This window comes from Mercenaria mercenaria, chromosome 11, assembly GCF_021730395.1.
Source record: "Mercenaria mercenaria strain notata chromosome 11, MADL_Memer_1, whole genome shotgun sequence".
NCBI lineage: Eukaryota > Metazoa > Mollusca > Bivalvia > Venerida > Veneridae > Mercenaria > Mercenaria mercenaria.
Genome location: NC_069371.1, coordinates 63,435,510 through 63,452,271, shown reverse-complemented (window position 1 = coordinate 63,452,271; position 16,762 = coordinate 63,435,510). Strand labels below are relative to the sequence as shown.

The 16,762-nt window shown below is 35.1% G+C and overlaps 1 protein-coding gene across 1 annotated transcript; it reads right to left on the bottom strand.

Moving 5' to 3' along the window:
* Window positions 1-9,248: 9,248 nt before the first annotated feature.
* LOC128546801 (retinol dehydrogenase 16-like) lies at window positions 9,249-16,311 on the bottom strand. Its single transcript, XM_053518150.1, has 5 exons — window positions 15,990-16,311; window positions 14,534-14,792; window positions 13,522-13,685; window positions 12,847-12,949; window positions 9,249-9,432 (listed from the first exon to the last, which is right to left on the bottom strand). Exons 1-5 carry the CDS (start codon window positions 16,309-16,311, stop codon window positions 9,249-9,251), a joined length of 1,032 nt encoding a protein of 343 aa, XP_053374125.1.
* Between the last annotated feature and the right edge of the window lie 451 nt (window positions 16,312-16,762).

Below are 16,762 nucleotides of genomic sequence, written 5' to 3'. Positions count from 1 at the left end.
CTAGTAACCGAATCGGATCCGTTTAACCGGGTAATCGTCCCAGTCCTAATTCATATTTAGTTTTATTTGAATTGAACGAGAACTGTAAAAGCAGCTGAAAACGACAATTGTTTCGAAGGACGGATAGACGACCAGACGACGAATATCGTCTTCGGCACCCAGGAATAAACAAATTCTCTAAAATTAGGGAACGACTGTTAGAAAATAAGAAGAGTTTAGATCTGCAGATTATGCTCATGTTCGTTTGTCCTTTATTTATGTACATAGAAAACTTCTTCCGAATCATCCTTATACACAGAATAAATTTACAAATGTGTAGAGGTTTCGGCATAGGGTACAATTTTGACATGATAACATTTTAAAAACATGTATATTCTTCAATCGTTCAACATAATAACTGCTCGAGAAGAATTACGTATGTGATTGAAGTTTCTAGAACATCCTTGCTGGAGGTAAGCAAATTACAATAATAATAATAATAATAATAACTGCCTTTTTATACGCCCGTTTGAAAAACGGGACGTATTATGGGAACGCCCTGGCGGAGGGCGGGCAGGCATCGTCCACAGACTTTGTCCGGAGCATATCTTCTTCATGCATGGAGGGATTTTAATGAAACTTGGCACAATTGTTCACCATCATGAGCCGGAGTGTCTTGCGCAAGAACCAGGTCTTAGGTCTAAGGTCAAGGTCACATTTGGAGATCAAATGTCAAATTGAAGAATGACTTTGTCCGGAGCATATCTTCTTCATGCATGAAGAGATTTTGATGTAACTTGACACAAATGTTCAAAGGATACAAGAATGAAAACTTTGTCCGGAGCATTTCTTCTTCATGCATGGAAGGATTTAGATATAACTTGACACAAATGTTCCCCACCACAAGACGGAGTGCCATGTGCAAGAACCAGGACCCTAGGTCTAAGGTCAAGGTCACACTTAGAGGCCAAAGTTCAGATACAACAATGACTTTGTCCGGAGCATTTCTTCTTCACCCATGGAGGGAATTTGATGTAACTTGGCACAATTGTACACCATCATGTGAAGGAGTGTCGTGCCCAGGTCCCTTCTCTAGAATTACTTCCCTTTGCTGTTACTATCAATAGCTTATATTGTTACTTTTCATTACTTGTTATAGGGAAAAATCGAGAACACTTTTCTAAAGCACAACTTGCATGTTACACCCAATTCTGAGGTGTATTTTGACCTATATCTACCTTGTAAGATTTTTGTGTGGACTTACAATTTTTTTAAAGATTAACTTCCCTTAGTTGTTACTATATATAACTTACATTGTATTTTTTTATAATTGACCATAGGGAAACACCAAGACCACTTTTCTGTGGTAAAACATAACTCGTATTCTATTTTTCATAACATAAAACATTTGTAAAATTTTGAATGTTTTTAGCAATACATTCTTTCCCATGCCAATTTCAACAATCTCTTAAAAGCCATTTCTTTAGTATCTTTGTTCTGCAAACTAAGCAGCTGATAAGTTAGTTCCTGTTTCACTTAAAATATCTCAAACCAGTGACATGTAGTTGCATAGCCAGCTTAAGTGTGACAACAATAAAGAGGTACAAAGAAACTACAGAGTGCTTAGCATTCTAACATCTTTAATTCAATAAGTAAAATTCTTATGAAAACTTGAACAATTAAGTAAGCTGACTGTGATAGAAAATTATGTAAGGTATTTCACACTTTTCCAAGCCGTAAACAGTGATTTGTCAGTTCCGCTTCTCCAGAAATGCTAAGTTTCAATTGATCAAGGAATGTTGACCAATGGAGAGTGAGAGAACCCCTTTAAAGATCCCTTTTCCAGGTGGCGGTATCATTCTGCCATTAGAAGAAATATACTGGAAAAGAGGAATTAAATCTTTCTTATACTTTTGATAGGTAAGTGATTTTTTGTATGCTATTCTTTGATATCTTTCTATGTTATGTTTGTAAATAAGAAATGTTTTGACTGGTCTTGAAACTAGTCAATTATTTATTCTTCTTGAATTTATAAGATTATTCTGTAAATTTTGTACCAGGAAAATACGAATTAAATTAAAGATGTTGAATGTGTATATAGGGTTTGAGTTTTGACAATTCGTCTTGAATGTGATAATGAAAACAAATAACCATAATTTGGATAAATCATCTTAAAGTTGAAAATCATATCTATTTGGAATATTTGAATTGAATGTTTAGCTATATTTGTATTCTGTGTTGAGAACTGTAATGGAAAATTATCACCATTATGTTTAACATGTAATATGACAATATGTTGTATTGAATAATTTTATGTTGACAATTCTGCCATTCAAAGAAACATACTGGAAAAGAGGAATTAAATATTCTTATACTTTTAATAGTGATCCATATTTTGTCGTTCTACAAGGTATAACCAAAAGCAGAACATATTTTTATTGTAATAACACTTTAGTCCGGTGTAAAGAACCAATTTATTCGAACGTTGAAACCGTCATCGTTCACTAAGTACTGAACCGATCTGACAGCGAGGATTAATAATTTTAGTTCTCAAGCTTTATACAGAGATATATTTTCAATGCAATGGATCGACAAATGCTTTAGTCGCAGTGACCTGATACTATTAAGGCTTGTATTATGTTGCGCATTTCTTGTTAAAATTAGATGTTGTCGGTACGTTGAGACCCGTCGTCCTTCACTAAGCACTGAACTGATTCGGCAGCCCAGCAACTGTAAATTTAGTTCGCAATGCCGTACACATTTTTATCCAATTTACCATTAATCAAAAAGGAAATTTAATAAACGATGCGATGTTTTGTTAAAGTGACAAGATTTTGTAAGTATCATTCAGTCAGTTTTATCTGTGTGTCCACCTGAATATTTCTTAGCAAATGTAAAGAATTTTTTTCTAATATTGAGTTCATTTTGCGAGGTGTGATATAGGCTTGTATCTATCATGGAAGAAGAAACGGAATCGGCAGCAGAAAATGTCACATAACGAAGTGCTTAGTATATGCAATACATCCGTCCAACACTTCCCTGAAATTTCTCAAAATTGTATTTTTTATGATCGATCTTTTTTTCGCATTGCCCCTTAAAAGACAAGAGAAAGACTATACCCGATGCGCGCACGTACGAGCGTTAACAGCTATGTTAGCGTCTACTGAGTCCGATCAAAATTGTACTCGACTTACAGGTGTATTTAAAAGACGTACAAATACTAGTAACGTTGAAAATTGGAGATTGCTTTATAACTCTATCATTTCTAATGACTATAAAAATATGTGAGCAAAATAAAATTGATATCAAAATACTCGATTTATATACAAAAGACAACAGGAAGGACGAAATCCGGTGCGTACACGTGCGCGCATTAGCATCTGTTGAAAGAGAGTCCGACCAAAGGACCAACATTTAAAAACTTGAGCAGGAACCTTACGTCTTACAGAATCAAGTACAGTATGTTTAAGGGGAGTCGAGGCTTTGTTCATAAAAGTCACACACTTCAGAGTGAGAGTGGCAGCTTGTTTCATCATATTTATTTTGACCTGTCTCTGAACAAACCGTACGGTGGTAGATCTGTTTTTACTGCCACTATAGCTTCCAATTCTATGGGCGATTTTAACATCTTCTCCAGATATGTTTAGCATGTGTATAGTAGTTTGGGCTTTTGTTTGTTGATCAGTGTCTTGAGCGATTACCATAACCCGGACACAGGTGGCAGTAACGTACCTAGGATACAGTATGGGTCCATGAGCCATGCGCACTTAAATTTACTACAGTTATAATGTTTTCTTAGGAAAAAAATGACAAAAAGCCCTTCTGAAAAAAAATGCACCTGTGACAATGAGCCATGAGAAAAGTAGGTAAGAACAGTTTGACATGTGCATTGTTTCAAGGTCCGTATATTTATTTCAAAACAATATTTCCTTATCAATGATTGGCCGTCTTTTGGGCAAAAGAATAATCTTTCCGAAAAATGTGTGGGATTTATTCGGACAGAGAAAACAGTACCGTTTCTACGCCGTTGCTCGCTCGTGATGCGTAAACGGTTTGGAACTGGGCTTTGAAGTAAGGTTTTTCTGAAAGATTATTCTTTTGTCCAAAAGACAGCCAATCATTGATAAGGAAATATTGAAATATACGGACCTGGAAGCAATGCACATGTCAAACTGTTCTTACAAGAAGTAAACACGTGAAAGTTTAATTTATCCAGCTTCCTTGCTAATTCATGTCCGAAACCCGAATCACATCCAGTAATTAGTACATATCGCGATTCGTAATCTTCAATCTTCAATTGCCTCAAAAACCATTCAACAACAAAGGCAAGAGCCAAAACAAAAGCAAATAGGAACAGAATCTCCATATTGAACTTTTAAACTTTCAGTACTTTCGAGTAAAACGGATGTAGAAAAAGGATGGTATACAGAAATAAATTGATCAACCAGTTAGAAAATATACTTTATTTCATTAAACTGCATTAAACTGCTGAGAGTAAGCAAACACTGGAACGATATCAAAAACAAAAAAACATTTGTATCTTCTAAAATATGCAGTGCAATCACTGTACCGGTTAGTTTTATGGATTCTTTCTGTAGATATTTATTTGCATTGGTTTTAACTTTAAACCTGCTGGCGGCAAGTGGTTTTGCCTTTGCGACCAGTGCAGGCTGATCTTGGTCTGCACCGTTCGCCATTCAGTAAGTAAAGTTTCGGTTAACATGCCTTTGATAAACTAGTGGTACTGTCCAAATTGTATGATGGACCAATCCATTTCAGAAATTTTGCAGGCTGAAGGTTAATTAAAGATGATATGGAACAGAAAGTCAATTCTCGCTTACATTACGAGTAGAGTTCGAATTATGTTTAGTTTAAGTTCAAGCACAATAATTAAAATGGTGTTTGATGTTTATGGTCACAAATTATGTCGTACAGCAAAGTCTCACATTGCCTAGGCATTATCAAGCCTGAAACTGCCCATGGTATGACAGACATGCGAGTGTTTTGCATCGAATGTAAATATGTACCACATAATTTATTTTCCGTTACGTGCTAACAAGGGATTTTACAGAAAATTGTTTCATTCTTTGAAGATACATACCAGAACAAGAGAAGAGTTCGCATCCAACTTGTATTTTCCACGCAGCAGTCGACCAATCTGACTAAAGTACATCTCCAATTACGCTACACTTGGGATCGGAAGACATGCTATTGATAGCCTCGTTCTGACTACCCTTCCGCATGCCAAACAGAGCCTTGCTTACAACATTTTGAATGTGAAAGTAGAAGTTTAAAACATCTATATTTAGCCTGGGTTTTTCATTTTTACAATTCTTATGAGACCACATCGCGATTACGCCCTCGTGTTTTGAGAGAAATCATATGTCACAGTACGGACTTGTGTCAGACAGCCGGTTAGCTCAGTCGGTAGTGCACTCGCCCTGTAAGCGAGGGGTCCCGGGTTCGGGCCCAGGACTAACTGAACATTTTTCGCACCCTTTGATATTCGACGCTATTTTCAGGGTTCAGCAAAATGCTTATTGAAACGAGTCGTCTGACTGGTTAAAAAAAAAATAGATAATAATAGCAATTTCGGAAATCAAAATATACAGAAAGATGAATATGAATGAGTCATCCGCAGATCTTCATTCAGAAAATCAAGTACTTTAGTCAGATTGAGCAGTCGACCAGAATTGCAAGATTCGAAAGATAAGCCTTTTTGTGGTTGATTTAGTGTATCACTAATGTAAGTAGCGTCATGATTCTCTTAGAATCATAAAGAATTTACTAACTTTATTAGATCATGGGAATCTGATTTTCCCTTTCGGAATGCCTAGGAAATAGTCTACTTTAGTATTTTTGAATGAAATCATAACAAATTAAATTACAATTTACCCTACATTCGGAAGATCATTTTATTTATTAATTGCTTGCATATAATGACTCAAGTAGTAAGTATTATGAGTAGTATCAAGCAGAATGTACTCCCACATTAAGTTGTAAAAATGACTTTTGATATAATTAAACGATTAGTGTTAGTCAACAGTTGTTGCTATGAGCACAAACATATAATACAACGACCATGTCCGAAACACTGTCCTGGACTAAACAAATTAAAAGGGGAAAGTTAAGAAAGAAAGACAGGAAAACTTTTGAATGAAAAAAAAAAAAAAATAAACACAAAAAAAAAAAAAAAGACATCAATAAATAACTCGATGGAGAAAATAATAATTATGGCTTTTAAGTATCACCTAATTTGACAAAATGTCCAGGGCTAATATATTTATCTTTTTCTTTTAAGTTTTGCAGTTGTATTTATGATTTTTTTTTAAACACGCTTTCATAATGCACGTAATCTGTAACAACCGTTACGTTCTGCGTAAATATGTAAAGAAATGATAGAAATATCCGTTTCGTTTCGGGTACTATATTTAGTGCACTGCCGCTCATTCTTTCAATGTTACATTTAAAATGTTTAGTGTCGTTGGAAAGTGCATGAGCCAAACTACAATATGATATACCTTTCACATGTCTTTCTACCAAGCTCAAACCAAGGAGGACCCCGTGCAGTAACAGAAATATTAAACCGAAGAAAACTGACAACTTAAAGGGAAAGGGTCCTGAGGTGACACTTAATACTGTCAAATCGTAAATGCATAGTCATCTTGGGCCATCCTAATGTTAGTTACAAGCAAAATTTCCCGCTCCCGAACTTGGGTAAAAGGCAACTTCTATCTGTGTACGCATGTATACGATTATGTATAGGAAAACTTTTGTTTTTGGCATTATGTTTAGTGTACTGGCGTTCAGCCGTTTAATGTCACATATCAAAAGGCTTATGGTCGTTTGAAAGTGCATGTTCCAAGCTACATTTTAATACCCTTCACATGTATTTCAACCTCTCAAAAGGCCCAGGGGAACCCCGTGCGGATATAGAAATTATCAAGCACAGAAAATTGACAACCAAAGGAGGGTGGCCCATGGAGAAGCGCTTACAACTATTAAATCGTAAAGTAGAATAACAACTGGTCCGATTTTCACAGAGACATGTCTTGAAATACGGCATTAGCTTGAAATACGGCATTAGACTTTTTTTTCTGTAAAATCCTTTTTTCTATGGATTATCGCGAAGACTTTACATGTCGCAAACGGAATTTTTGTTTATACTTCTGATCAATATATTTCAAAGAGTTCAAAGATGGCTGACGTTAATATATCAATCTTGACTGAATTAACAGATATTCTAATTATCTAATCTGTACAGTATACTCGTATACTAGTAAAGGCAACCAAACGCATCCGTATGATTCTTGTTGTTGAACGCAGCGATAACATTGTCTCAGTAGACTATGTAAAAAGAGACCAAATAAAATTCATAATGTATATTTTCGTTCATAGACGGCAATAATGACATTTAAAGTGAAAGACCTAACACAGAATAAATGTATTCTTTTGACAAGAATTATACTTATACAGAAAGTAAGAAAAACTGGTATCCAGTTAAAATTGATAGTTGCCTATGTATTATACCAAGGTAATGTGTTAAATGTCCTAACATTTTATTGAATTAATGCAGAAGTATGCACAGTACTGAATGTATTTGATTAATGTCAGACCATGCTTTGTTTTTTCACAATGTGAATTTGTAGGAAGGAGCTAAATTGTCCACCTATCGTCTTGTAAATAGATGTATTTCACCTCTATTTTCAGAATAATTTCATGAAGGTTTTATGCGGGTGACAAGTAATGTGATGGGGGTTTAATATTATCTGCGTACTTAACATTGCTCGTGCATATGGAAAATATCTTTATCAACCTCTAAAGTACGTTTTAAGTAAAATGCATGCATTAAAATTTGAATTAAAACGGCCAAAACTATACTGAACAGCAAAAGAAACTATCCAGATGTAGATATTTTGAAATAAAAAAATATTTTTTTCAAATTTGAATTGTTTCTTCATACCAGAATTACACCTGAAGATCTTCACGTGATAATTTTTTAAAAATCGATCAACCGTGAAATCAGTAGTCTCACAATGGCCGTTTGAAAGGCTATATCTGTTAATTACAGGCGCACATGAATTTCGTGCAAAACAGCTATTATGTGACTACTGACTTCACGGTTGATTGATTTTTTTAGAATTTTACACGTGAAGTTCTTCAAGTGTAATGTGATATGAAAAACACAAGTGATTTATAAATTAATGTTTTTTTAAATAAAAAAATACCCCAGTTATAAAACTGGATAGTTTCTTTTGCTGTTCAGTATATATACTTCATATATGAGTCTCACATGACAGAGATCGCTTCGGTTGCGTTGGTCAGGTGCACTTCATTTGAAACAACTACAGTCTTCGTTTAAATGTCGGTGTCAGTCAGTTGTCTTATACTGTCTTTCTCTATCATGTAGGCGTGAAATCAAGAAGTTAATTACGGCTTAAAGAGAATAGAAAGGATCTTCTCGCACAACATATTTCGTACACTAGACATCGATAATAACAGTAGATATATGGTTATGTTTCAAAACATTTGCGTCACTGAAACACTGTGTCATTCTATGATATATTTTATTGTGCAACTGCCAAGACCAGCGCAAGCCAAAGCTGCATCTAATTTCTACACATGTGAAAAAATCGCGCGTTCGCACCGTGTGCAAAGCTGTTATTATCATTATTTATTTATTATTCATTTAATATCCTCCACAACGTTAAGATTACATAGGCAATGAATGGAACGTTAACTCGCACATTAAAGGTATACTAGTTTTTATTGTTTGTATCGTATTTGAATCTTCGTCAGTGTTTAATTTAATGCATTGCGTCTGCATCAGCTTTTTGGCCGGTTTATGATACCTTGTACATTAAAGGTATACTAGGTTGGTTTTTTTTTGTTGTAATCGTATTTGAAATCTTCGTCAGCGTTTAATCTAATGCATTGCGTCTGCATCAGCATATTGGCAGGTTTTTTAATAGATATATCTATAATATACACATTGCAAATGTTTCAAGTTTTCTCACAGGAAACTTTACATATTTTTAGTCAAGTTAAACATCTAATTTTGGCAAAGGCAAATTCAAGCTGCGCGAATTGCTAAATAGTATTTCTGTATTCAGATCTGGATATAGTGTCACGTTTTTCTTACTCGAGATAACGGATGACTATCATTTTTATTCTTCCACTGCTCTGTTTTATTGCACCTCATTGATTGTTGAATAGCAGTCAGCGGGTGATCTTTTGTGCAAACAGATTCCGACATGCCCAAATTGAGTTTACTTAGGTTCAATGAGCAAAGTGACATGTAGGTATGTTTGTAGAATACGAGCGCTCGGTAGTTGCTGTAGAAACTTGCATGCACAACAGAATCTCACTTTTGGCTGAGTATCGCAACAAGTGGAGCGCCTGAAGTAGTGCTCTAAATCTAAAACATCCAGTTTGTATACAAGCATCGGTATTCTGAGATTTAGTGCCAATTAAATATTAATCATTGGCTAAACTTTTTGTACTAGCAGCAAATATTTAAACTGTGTTTAGCTATATATGCATTACGTCTTATTTTAAACCTGGGGCATATGGTACTTGTAATACAGATAAACCTGTTAATTTATGTTTACATAAACTATATGTTTTGTCTGTTTGTTTTGGTTTTGACGCCGTTTTTCAACAGCATTTCAGTCATGTAACGGCGGGCAGTTAACTTAAGCAGTGTTCCTGGATTCTGTACCAGTACAAACTGTTCTCCGCAAGTAACTGCCACTTTCCCCACATGAATCAGAGGTGGGGGACTAATGATTTCAGACACAATGTAGTTTATCAAATAGTGACGGAGAACATACGCCCCGCCCGAGGATCGAACTCACGTCCCCGCGATAGACCAACGCTCTACCTACTGAGCTAAGCGGGCTGGCTATACTATATATAAAGACAGGTTCATGTTTTCAAATATGAGACTCAGATCTAGTATACCTTTGATACATAAGTCTGTTCCTTGTATCCGCTTGTATCTTTATATGTTCGAAACCCCGCACGAAGTGTCTATTTTTTAATTTTTCCTTGTGAGGAAACCATCAGGTTAGCTTTGTGAACAATTTATGGCTTTATCCAGGTATAAGTTCATGCCCAAAGTTATGTCCAAAGGAGACATCATTTGGTTGTTGTGAGACATATCTATGCGAAATGTCTTCTACATGTATAGAAAACTTCAATCAAACGGATGCACAATATACACATTTGTAATCAAGATCATATGACATTACGAATTCAATTATACGAAATTTAAAACGATTCACAATATAATGTTCGACATCAATAGGATATGTCCGTACTCCCTATATAAGGTTTGTACACTTTTACGCTCTAGGTTATAATAATCTTGATGTCACTGATTATGTGAACTGCAAACTGCAAAGAAGATTAGAATGATATACCGAAATGAAGCTCTGTCAATATGACCAGCTTTGTAAGCAATGCATAAATTAGAAAGAGGAAAAATATACATAGATGTATCGGTCAAAGGTGTTGCCATTGGCCATTCCTGTGCGGTGCCCATTGTGTTCTTTATATGTTCGTTTTGTCCTCGCTGACAGTTTGTGTCGAATTTGAACTGTACGTACAGGCGTATGGGCGTATGCCCAGATACGCGCCTGAATTTTAGTTTTACTCTGTTGCAAACATTTCTTATATGCAAATTATGTCAGTATCTAACAACTCTATGCTTCTGGAGTGCTCTTGTGCTGGATTCAAAGGCCTTACCATTGTTGTTATATATAAATTGCATTAGTTTTTGTTGAAGTATCCGGATAAATTACGATTATTTCCAATATAACAATTTACGTTGTTTTGCTTATATATGCATGAATCTTACAAAGAGCTCAAATTACTGTTATCACTGTATTATATTATTCTCTTTCTGTAGGAGGGTCCCCCCACCCCCTCCCCCAAGATACATGACAACTTGTGTTCAACCCTTTTCCTTTATTAACTGTGTCGTAAACATTTTGCTTTTATATTAACATGCATAAATAAGCAAAACTGTATGGTTAATCACACCTTTAAAGGTTATCAAACAGTACTAAGTATGAAAATATTTCCTGGACGCTCTTTGATAAAACATCTCTCGTATTGGTGTTGGTATTTTAGTTCATGTGTCCGCTTGAACATTATATGTCTAGTAAATGTTCATTCTTTATTAAGTGATTACTACTACATCCTTAAGTGAACAAATAGCAATCTACGCAAAGAAACATAGGAATATCCGTCTACAGGTCCATAACAACGTGTCTGTCTACTTTGATAACAAAGTTAATTTAGAAATAGTTTATATACGAATCACTATAATGAATACATAAAAATCACCCGGTTAAATCATATGGTGGTCAACTTCATCGTTTAAGAAGCGCTGACCTTCTAAATTGAGTACGCGCCTCGCCAGTGTATGTAGAAATCGGTTATACACTCGGGAAGAACCGACAAGAACCAGTATACATACATTGCATCATTGCCAACCAGGTATCTACAAAAAAAAAATAAGCTGCTCTAAAATCTAACGTCTACAGGAATGACAATATGCTGACAGTATAAAATCTGATCGAAGATCCTTTGGAAGCACAGAATGCAACCAAGCAAAATAATGGCAGACTCAGTTTGACCGAGTCTGTTTATGAGAGGTAATGAAATATGCAACACCCCTCACGCCCCCTAGCACCAGCTTAAGCGGAACAAATCTGGAACTCTATTACAGCATAACTGAGTTTACTCCATGATCCCAAAAGAACGAGAAAATATAACAACACTGAATTCAAGTACGGGGAGACTTTTTACAACCGCCACACGACACTTAAAGATTGCTGTTGTGATGGTTAATAAACTCTGATAGAAGATCCTTTGGAAGCACAGAATGCAATCAAGAAAAATAATAGCAGACTCAGTTTGATTGAGTCTGTTCATGAGATGTAATGAAATATGCAACACCCCTCACGCCCCCTAGCACTGGCTTAAGCGGAACAAATCTGGCCGGGCTAGAGTTTGCGTTTATCCACAAAAAATACTCGAGTATAAATCTACTGCATTGATTGAAATATCATCAATATTGTTCATTTCAGAAGAGAAAAATGTCATTACTTAGGTTTCAAACAGTTGTATTATTCAGAGCGTTATTTACAAACAATATATTCCAAACAGTGATTTGTTGTTGTATTAAATCATTGTTTGGAGTTTAGATGCGAAGGAATTATGTCACAATGGCACAGTCTATTTGATACAATAATACCAACTAAACGGCAAACAATGGTTTTATTGAAAAAAAAATCACTGTTTGAGATATATTATTTCGATTTTACACGATATGACGGTTTCTTACGATTATCCTTGACAGCATCCACCAGACAGTTGCCGTTTTGTGAGTGCTTCTTTGACTTTTGACGTTATAATTGTGATGTTTAAACAGTGAATTGTTACACAATAACACACACTTTTCAGTCCTCTATGTTAAATAGGTTAGAATTTGAGCTTATCCACAAACAGTGCGTGTCTACAGTTAAATCTTAATATATACCATAATTTCTGCATTACCTTGCAACCCTTCGTATTACTAAATTGTTGTTTTAAAAAATAACCCTTACCATGCTGGACACGCACATTCGTGCAGTCTGATCATGATATTGTACCGTTCGCCATTCAGTCAGTATCTTTTTGGAAAGCACACCTTTTAACAGTTAATGGTACTGTCCAAATTGAAAGATGGACAAATTCATTATAGTTTAGCAGGATAAGGGTTAACTATGATTGATGCTAAATAAGAGATGATCGGTTTCATCCTGCACTCATTAAAATCGTGTGATTTTCTCATTATCATCTACTTATCCGTCCTACCTCTTTTTCGGAAATTTGGCTGTGATAGCATGAATATAGGCATCTACGACAATATGAATGTTTGTTGACCCTGTTTCCTCTAACCGATGAATGGATCCTTCCACTGGACAAAAGAAAAAGAAAACTACGTCAGACATAGCATATACAGCAAACAATGCCCATAGAACAATAAACTAACACCCAGCTTTATTTCATATTTAAACTTTTATGTTAAGTAAGTACATTTAGTTTGGAAAATTCTGAAGAAAAATAAACGTAATAAATAATATTTAAACAATATTGTTACCAGTATTTTAACAACCACATTTACAATAAAGTTTATGCATATTTCAGTTATCAGAAATTTCACAAGAACGGCTAAACATTAAAAAGCTGTATCATTAACTTTATGTTGTCGGTAGAACTGTAGAACATTTTTCACAACAGTATACTCTGTAAGGCCAGTTTCAAGTTACTGTATTACGGAATCGTGGGTGAAAGAGGTACAGGTAACTAATAGCTTTTCCAGTATTTTAAGGAAAATTATATTAGTCTTAATTTTACACGATATAGTATTCAGCTGATTTACTGGGAAAACAGTGCTGGTTTCTTGGGAGGAGGATTCATATTCATAAGTCATTGACACACGGACCTGCTATCTAATAACTGAACCCCTAGCTAAGAAAAAGAACTTACGCTGGCCAACGGCGTCGTTAGGAAGTTGAGATCTGATCTCAGCTGGTAAACTTGCCACCTTGTTTTCGGCCATTCGCCTGATATATCCTCTGCCAAATATGGGCGTTTTAAAAGCCCCGGGCTCAATAATTTGTACCTTCACGCCTGTTCTATAGTGCTCTCGCCTAATTAAAATAAAAAGTATAAAAAAAATTAGTAGCCGTTTTTAGAAACTGATATATAATTGTTACTTTAAAGAAATGCTGTCGCTAAAAAAAAAGAAGTTAGAATATTAAGAAACATTAGCTTGATGATCCTGCTTGATGAAATTAATTAGTTACCGTACTACCTTGTTTAATTCGCTCGTTAGAGACGCATCGAAAACAACATAGCGAGTCAGGCATTAAAGAAATTATAAAAAGATAGGCATACATCCAAGTTGATTTGACAAAGAAGTATATGCTATTGGTGACTATATACATAGTTATATAGTGTTGAAGTAAAGCAAAAACTCTGCTCATCTGGAATGGTTCAAGGTTTGATTATTAGCAGGTATCGACAATACTAGACAACTTATCGTGTCTTTAACTGCTAGTGCTTCTGTTTGCAACAATCGAGCGAAGGTAGTTTTAGTTATGACTACATCCTTAAGATAATATATTTATATGTTGTTTCATGCAATCTTATTGTATTTTCTGTCATACCACGATTTGCAGGTTCTTTATCTAATTACTACAAGGTAATTAAAGACAAAATTTGAACAATGTTTCTAAATGTCTTCTTTAATTACCTTCGACAAAAAGATTATTTTTTATTAATATTGACTGCAACAAACACTTTACATAAAGATCCTGGAAATTCCTTTTTGCTTATGTATTCTCCATATGCAAGAGCTATATTATCGTCCAAAAAATACCGAAGGTTCATACTAGTATACGTTATCGCACGGAACGTACCGATTACCGTTACATTTTCTTTCATGAAATAAATTGCTCAATGTCTTGTAAAGTTTAACTGATAAAGTGATATTTACCTGAGGACATCAGAGAAGGCCTCTACACCATATTTGGATATGCAGTAGGATGAGTTTAAAAAACGCGATTCTTCCCAAAACATAGCTGTATTAACAATACGCCCCTTTTCTTTCAAAACTAATGGCATGCATGCTTTCGTTACCATGATAACGCCGTACAGATTTACAGCAAGTGTGTTTTCGTAGTCCTGTCTTGTGTGAAGTTTAATCGACCCAATTCCACCCAAAATACCAGCATTGTTCACAACTGCCCACAGTCCTGTAAATGTAAAATCTGGCCATTTATGGGCTGATTATAGTACAATATAAAAACAATAACTCATTATTTCATAACAAATATCTAAAATCAATTTCGCTGCAAGTTTATGGAACAAACTGCGATGTCTTATTAAATCATAAGAAAGATTCGAGTTTAAAGTCTTCATCTATATTAAGTTCCGTTTTAACGTCATAAGCGGGTATCAGGGGCAACAGGGGTGTTGCTGATGTCATCACATCTCTTGAACTGATCAACAGGCTGCTATATTTAAGAAAAACGAGTTTGCTGAGTAGATTTCTGTGTTTCTATAGAACTTTCTTGTAGACTTAATTAAAAACAGACATTGTCACGAGCACTAATACATAAATAAACCACTGACTATATGTAACCTATATGTCATCTATATCGTAAAAGGTAATAAATGTCTAGCCTATGCACTTAAGCTGTTGCAATTATGGTCTTTAAGTAGTAAATCCCGTAATGACAATTGGCAATCTCCGTATAATGCGTATTCTCGTATACTATTTCGGCATCCTTTAGCCGTACCGTAGCAGAAAACTCATTTTTGATAACTACTGGACGTTGATAAAACGCATACGGAAAATACGTAAACGAACGGGAAGGGCCGATTGTCATTACGAGCTGACGGTCTAAAAATAGATCTGGTGCGCCTTTGATATATTACAGACACCGGTATATACCGGATTCAAGCAATTTGAATATCTAGCATCTTTAATGTATACCTTTTGTAACCATGTTAATCTTAATCTTAACTTTTAGACAGTATATTATATATAGCATACACTTTATGCGTGCGAACATGCAAAAAATTGCATATATTTGCCGTGCACCCGAATACAACCGTTTCGAATTCACTAGCTTAAAAGAAGGTACGATCCTATATTTGTCTGGAGAAAAAAAATGTAATGTACATTTACAAAAAAGTAGTGCTATCCAGTATGCTATTGAATTAGTCCGTAAATATATAACATCAACACACTCACAAAATACCCTCGAAACACTGATAAAGATTCTGGAACTTTAAGAATGAAAATGGATAGGTACAAAAAGTACAAAAGTAGCTTTTATATATCATTTTTAATATAAATTCTTCGAATAAGCACTCGTCCAAAACTTTAATACATTTGTAGTTAACTGAGACACACTTCATGAACACTTGAATCTCATGTCTCTTACCCTTTCCCCCTGGGAGTGTCCGCTGTAAAATTTCCATTGCCTTTTCAATGCCGGTATCCTTCGATACGTCCATTTCTATCGCTTTCAACTTAGAAGAACTTGTTTGATTAAATTTCTCAACTGCAGCCTTTGTCAGACAACCGGCAAACACATTAAATCCTAATTTTTCCAGCTTCTTAGCCAGTTCATGTCCGAAACCGGAATCACATCCGGTAATAAGTACATAACGTGATTCGAAATCGCCGATTTTCAATTTCCTGAACAGCCGATCAAGGATAAATGCAACAATGAAAACGAAAGACAATAGCAGTAAAAGATCCATTCTAATATTAATTATTTTGCGCTTTCATCCGACGAGTAAAGACCTGAAATTATATAAAGAAATGTTATAAATGATAAAAAAAGTCTGGGTTTCTGAGCTATTGTCAGACGAATGACGTTTTGTGTTCAGTTCAATTCAGAGACCTAGATTTAAATCCTTTATACAATTAGTGTGACTGCCTATAGGAAAATGTAAAATCTTAATTTATAGCGTAACCAATAGCCGAGTTTGCACTTTTAGAAAGTATATGTCTTCTTTTATATGAATGTAGAGCTCTATATTTACAAACTTATTTAGACCTACATGTGGATAACAATCACTTTATCATTGTGTACAATATACATGTATCATCATGTACGATATAGCAGACAATGAAATTATTCGATTAAGTTCGGATTATACGGAACCACACTGCGACCCTTTTATCATTTCGTTTAATCAAGCAAGCGGT

Coding starts and splice junctions, on each gene's coding strand:
- LOC128546801 (XM_053518150.1), bottom strand. CDS start 16,311: ATGGATCTTTTACTGCTATTGTCTTTCGTTTTCATTGTTGCATTTATC. Junction 13,686..14,533: donor GCCTTCTCTGATGTCCTCAG/GTAAATATCACT, acceptor TATTTTAATTAG/GCGAGAGCACTATAGAACAG. Junction 12,950..13,521: donor TAACGACGCCGTTGGCCAGC/GTAAGTTCTTTT, acceptor TCTTTTGTCCAG/TGGAAGGATCCATTCATCGG.